The 6,115-nt window shown below is 39.1% G+C and overlaps 1 protein-coding gene across 1 annotated transcript in view; it reads right to left on the bottom strand.

The window, feature by feature from the left end:
- tpp2 (tripeptidyl peptidase 2) overlaps window positions 1-6,115 on the bottom strand; it is a gene marked incomplete in the record, with an annotated part of 27,056 nt that overhangs the window by 18,432 nt on the left and 2,509 nt on the right. The window contains 6 exon segments of the mRNA XM_014003043.1: window positions 215-330; window positions 416-664; window positions 2,634-2,761; window positions 2,891-2,967; window positions 3,058-3,212; window positions 5,369-5,532. Of these exon segments, the coding sequence (XP_013858497.1) occupies window positions 215-330; window positions 416-664; window positions 2,634-2,761; window positions 2,891-2,967; window positions 3,058-3,212; window positions 5,369-5,532 (889 nt within the window).

Here is a 6,115-nt window from a genome sequence, read left to right as displayed (position 1 = left end):
ATGTTTATCAAATAAAGTCTAATGTTACAACTAATCATGGATCCCTTTAAGAATCTCTGATTTATACAATACAAAAATCAAGGTTATTTACCCAAAATTTAGAAAAAATGCCAACAATTTTGTCTTTGGTGCCATTTTTTTCTGCCAACACTTTCGGTCATGACTACATTTAAAACCAGAAAAATAAATAAATCTTTCACAGCAGATGAGGTACCTGGATTATCCCGTGACCCTGTGCGAACACCTCGATGTCGTCGACCTTCAGAGCCGTGTTTTCCAGCGCTCTCCTTACAGCAGGAGCAGAGGGACGGATCCCGTTMTGCTTCAGACCTTTTTTTTTTTTAATAAATCACAAAAAGTTTTCTTGTTAGCGTCAACTGTGTGTTCGCGTTCCCCGAATTGTTGAATCACAAACCTGAGAGGACGAGCGCGATGCCCCCGCAGGCRTTGGGAGACGACATGGACGTCCCGTTCATCAGCTGGGTGCCGCGGAGGGTCCAGTTGGGCACGGAGGCGATGGCGCCGCCGGGGGCGCTGATGCTGACCCCCAGGGCCCCGTCGGTGCTCGGGCCCCTGGACGACCACGTGTACTGGTTAGGGGGCAGCTTCTCCCTCAGGGAGTACTCGGCCACCATCATGTCTGGGGTCACGTACGCTCCGACACCTACGGGGAGAATTCATACATACCAGCTGAAGTTGTGCTTTTATTGTAATTATTTGCACATCAATCAAAAATAGCTCCTAAAATATCACATTTTTAAAGGAACTAGCTTCCTCACAGTGAGAATAAAATATTACACTAAACCCAAAAACCTGCGACTGTTAAAAATGAGTAAAAAGATCAGTTAGTGAGTCTGAGTTTCTCAGAAGCAAAGATGGGCAGAGGTCGTATTTTGTGCAATTAATCCTCAGAAAAAATGTTACTGATTAAGTCCAATTGGCACTCCTCTTCTTTCCTTTTCCTTTTTTTAAACCAAATAATGAATCACATACTTCCTTGTCAAAGTCCTCCGTTTGTCTCAGACGGTTTTGTATTTTTCATCATCTCTGCCTTTGAGCTTTTTATTTCTGATAGGTCCATCTGTCCACAGCTCCACATTCAAAAAAACGCCTCGTTGTTTTGATCCAAACACTAAAACTAATAAATAAACTACACCCTGACTATAAAATCCAAACATGCTAAATAATATAAATTTCTTAAATCTCGTTGCTGCCAAACTTCATTCAAATTTCACGTCTTTTTCCTGTAGATTTTTTTTTGGCGCTTGTCAAATAATTTTAGGCATGGGTCTGAAAGGAGGTCGGTGTTTGTACGTTAGTTCGGCGGGGTGGGTGTGACACCAGAAGGAGAATGCAGGCGCTTTTCGCCCCCCATGAATTCGTCCGATTTTTGCTGCTTGAAATCCAACAAACATAAAAAAGTGCCATAAATTATTTATCATAGGTCTGGTTTTACTTGCAGTCGACACAATTTAAAAACCTGTACTTCTGACACAAATTGAATTAGATTCTTAGAGAGAGCGTATTTTTCCAGCTAGAGCTATTTAAATTAGGACCCCAGAGGATTAATCATCTTATTAATCGTTATCGGCTGAACACCACAATTAAACATGATAATTTTTTTTGCCAATATCGCCCATTGATAAATAACTCATTGATCTGTATTACTGGATTGGACGTTGCCTATTAGCCGCTATAGCTAGTGACACGCCTCCACAGGCGCCGTTACTATTCACTGACTCAGGTCAACAAAACAACACAGTTCCAATGAGGGATAAGCATCGGTCACAAAAATATTTGTATTTCTTATTTCTTATCTCATTTCTATAAAATATGGCTTAAATTAAAGCTGAGAAAAATGGCAGTGTTGTGGCAAATATGTATTTTCCCAAGAGATAAATCTATAAGCAGTCTTATATATAATTTACCCGACATAAGGTTGTCAAAACAAAGCTACCATAACTGACCTACTTCCTGCATCTCCGCCATTTTTTTAAAATGAAAATTATTTCAATGACCTGTGAAACGTAACACCCTTTGATCGTGTGATCTTCTGACTTCTACAACTGAATATTTCATCATCAACACAGCTGATGTTTCTATCAAACGATTTTTAGAATCTGTGGAAATCTCTGAGCTCAAGAGCTGAGAGTCAACACTGGATGGTCGTGATCACTGAGGAACATTTCCACAAATCATTGACAGTAAACGCAGTTCGTCATTCCCGCCTGGTTAAAGCTCTATCATGCAAAGAGAAAGCCATCCGTGAACCCAAGCTTGTTTAAAATGGTTCGAGGCAACCCGACACCACGTCCTCCATAGTTAAAAAGGAGAGGGAGCCTTTTAATAGCACTCAGTTAAAAAGCTTGCCTCTCTGATGGTATGGGGGTGCATTAAAGCCCCTTGCATGAGCCCTCCACATCTACAAAGACGCCATAGRTGCTGAAAACATGACTCCGGTAATAAATCTTGAGATCTGTCGCTGCCATAAAACATCTGTTTATTATGTTCCTTTCAAAATAAAATACGGATCATGAGATTTTTTTTTTACACAACGCCCCGGCAGTTTTAGAATCGCAGTTTGTTTTTTTTTTGTTTAGTTGAACAGATACGCGGCAGTGGGACGGGTTTACCGATGACGCTGCTGGTGGTTCCTCCCGGGCAGCCGACGGTGGAAAGGCAGGGGCCGTTGTTTCCCGCGCTCGACACAAAAATCACGTTGTGCTTCTGCACGGCCTCCGTGATCACCTCGCAGATCCTCCTGAAAGAAACACGCACCCCCCACACCCACCCACACACACACACACACGAGCACCAACGACAATCTGTAAGCAGTAAAATGAAACGAGAAACCATAAAAAATTCAAAGACCTGGTTTTCCAGCGCTCACCCTGAATTAGGCCAGTGAGTGGCTTCCCCRTAGCTATAATTAACCAGGTCACACTTGTAGTTGATGACTTCAATCATCTTCCAGAAGCAGAGGGAGACACAAAGATATATATATTTTTTTTATTTAAAAATTTTAAATTTTGATGGTTTGTTTGTTGACGTATTTACCGCGCGGATAAGTCCCGTGCCCGTTTCCATGGTGCTGAGGCGAGTGTCTCCGATCTTCAGGGCCAGAATCTGAGCGCCAGGAGCCACGCCGTTACGTTCTGGCTCCTCTGGGAAGTACCCCGCTGCGATGCTCGCCACGTGAGTCCCGTGAGCCCCTTTTGAAAAAAGCACATTGCACTGGAGTGTCCAAACATCGTGTGACAGGGCTRTTCAACTAAATCACTCCGGGGGCCACAGTTACTGCAGGTCAACAGCTCAGGGGCCAAACATCCAGCAATTAAAGTCATTATATAAATAAACCAAGTATTACAAAGATCTGTTACCTTTGAAATAGTTTATCTTGCTGCATTTAATCATGAATACAACATACAGAACCCTTTGTAAAAAAAATAACGCTATATGCCTAGGGCTGCACAATATCAAGAAAACCTGKGATGTGYGATAACGGTGTTTAATATTGCGATGACAATATACAATAAATCAAAAAATATTTATGCAGTGTTGATGTTTTTCTGCTGGGTTCAAAGCAAAAAAACAACTAATACATAATTTCCATTACAACATGATGGAGTGATTATGATTTGATGTTTTTTCTCTGGCCCATTTGATTTATCAGACTGATGCTGACAAATAGGGATGCACGATATATCGGCATTAATATCTGTATCAGCCGATATTGGTCATTTTTTAGAATATCCTATCGGTCCAATATGTAAAACTGGGCCGATATTTATTTACCACATTTATCTTTGTGTTTGTGTTTTGGAAGGGTAGATGTTTGGTTGAGCAGCATCTGTTTGATCATGACAGTGATATTGATGCTGCGCAGCCAGGAATAACTGAAGTAGGGAGCCATGTCAGAGGTCTGGTTGTTTATTTACGGTATCAAAAAAAAAAAAAGACCCAAGTGTGTTTGTGTGTATATGTATAATATAATTTGTGTGTTTGTGTAATATTGGTAAATATCAGTTATCAGCCATAACAACAGTAATTATATCGGATATCGATATCGGCTGAAATTTTCATATTGGTGCATCCCTACTGACAAACCACATAAATGCAAACATTAGAGCCAATCATTTTGTAAGAAAATACGTGTTCAATATCGACTGAAGTCAGATGAAAACACAATTGTTAAATAAATTGATTTGTGAAAGGAATAAAGTCATACAACACCAGAATCCTGGATCTGAGTGAGGTTTATTGTCACCGGGCTGACAAGCAAAACCACACTGACTCAAAGTCAGGAAGTGCATGTTTTTATACACGATTCTTCAATGCCTGAGTTCGCCCCCTACTGACCTACGGCTGAATCACAGGCATTCATACAAAGACCTCAACCTAATGTTTTTAAAATGGTTCACTTATGTGTTGTTTATGATTCGGACATGTAGCTACTCTATTTCAATTAACACATAATAGAGCAAAAATTATAAAAGTATTATAAAAAAGGAAACCCTAATACTCTGGTGTTGTTTCTAACATCAGTACTAATCTATAATAACTATAAATTTCTTCAATTTATTGCAATTTATACATTTTTTTGCGATATGTATATTGCACTGGCTGTTATAGCGATAACCATAAATTTAAGACATATTGTGCAGCCCTAATTATGCCTCTTGTTTAACACTATTTTGACATTGCTGTCTTGCCAAATTTTTTAAACTAATTTTATTTTCACTTTCATAAACTGTCTTGAGTTTGCATAGAAATGTTTTTTTTTAACCAGCTTCTACCCAAGATTGTGAAGTTTCTGTTGACTCCACACATGTCTGAGTTTAACTAAAAGAACTTAAAGGAATTAAAGTAGAAACCAGGGGTTTGGGCTTAAGAGATGAACRAACTGATTTCCGGGCTTAACTTCRGTCACTCATGGGTCAGATGTGGCCCGTGGGCCGCCAGTTGAATAGCCCTGTCCGATAAAGGTTTTTTTRAAGGCCAGTATTGATACTGATTATTTTGACATCAGTCTAACCGATGCCCGATACCTGCTGCAGATTTTTTTTGGCCGATTCTTGAAGTCGATGTTGCTTTTTTTCTTCCTCCATTAACATGATAAAAATGACACAGTGATAAATGTCACACAAGTTTCAATTTATAGAAAAAGAAACATTTATTAACAAAACTTTGAGCTCAGCTTTCGTATTTTCATAACCAGATAACAGCAGGTACATGGAGCGGCAGCGGCCAAAATAACTTAGAAACTCGTCCAAATGAGCGAATTCGGTGAAGTGTTCCTTTTTATAAAACAAAAAAATAAATAAATAAAATCAGAGGGCCTTAGATGTGCAGTTCGAGGAGAACTCACCTCCACTGGTAACGATGCAGAGCGTGTTCCCTTCATCGTATATGTTCACAGAGTAGTTGAGCATCTCGGCATTTCCCAACGTCGCGTATTCTTGCTTTTCTCTGTATGAGCTCAGCACAGAGCACTGGGACAGCTCTCCACACTCTGATGTGTCCACTACAGCCCTAAAATATGCAGACAATGGGAATGATTGTTATTTTTTTACTTTTACAATTACAGTATCATATAAATGGACTAATTTAATGGCAAAGCTTTGTTTATGTTACATAATGTAATAATTGTTCCACACTTGATTTACTGTATTGAAGTCTGGGTTAAAGCATGTAAAACAATTACAAATCCAATTTTTGTTTTGCAGAANTATTACCTTCCAACATTCAGGTAAACTTTGCTAAGAGAGACAGTTGTTATTATCTTAAGGGGATGGAAATGTTTGTGAAGCCGTATTTTCGCACTTGCTTGAGAGAAAGATGTACTTTAATCCAGGGAATAGTTTAATCCAGGGTATAGTTTAATCCAGGGTATAAGATTGTGGAATGGTCTGGAGGATGATCTTAAAAATACCAGGTCTATGTATGTATTTAAGAAACAGATAAAAACTAGTTTTCTGAAGGTATATGAAAAGTAAAATGCGAAGCTATATGAATTGTTGTTTGAGTTGATGTTTTTATTTTTATTTGTATTGTTTTGTAATTTATGTTTTGTTTGAATATATTGGGGGGGATAAAAGGGGCAGACGTTATAAGA

The sequence above is a fragment of the Austrofundulus limnaeus genome, unplaced genomic scaffold, assembly GCF_001266775.1.
Source record: "Austrofundulus limnaeus strain Quisiro unplaced genomic scaffold, Austrofundulus_limnaeus-1.0 Scaffold16, whole genome shotgun sequence".
Lineage (NCBI taxonomy): Eukaryota > Metazoa > Chordata > Actinopteri > Cyprinodontiformes > Rivulidae > Austrofundulus > Austrofundulus limnaeus.
The sequence above is the reverse complement of the archived record's forward strand: the minus strand, read 5'-3'. Positions and strand labels throughout refer to the sequence as shown.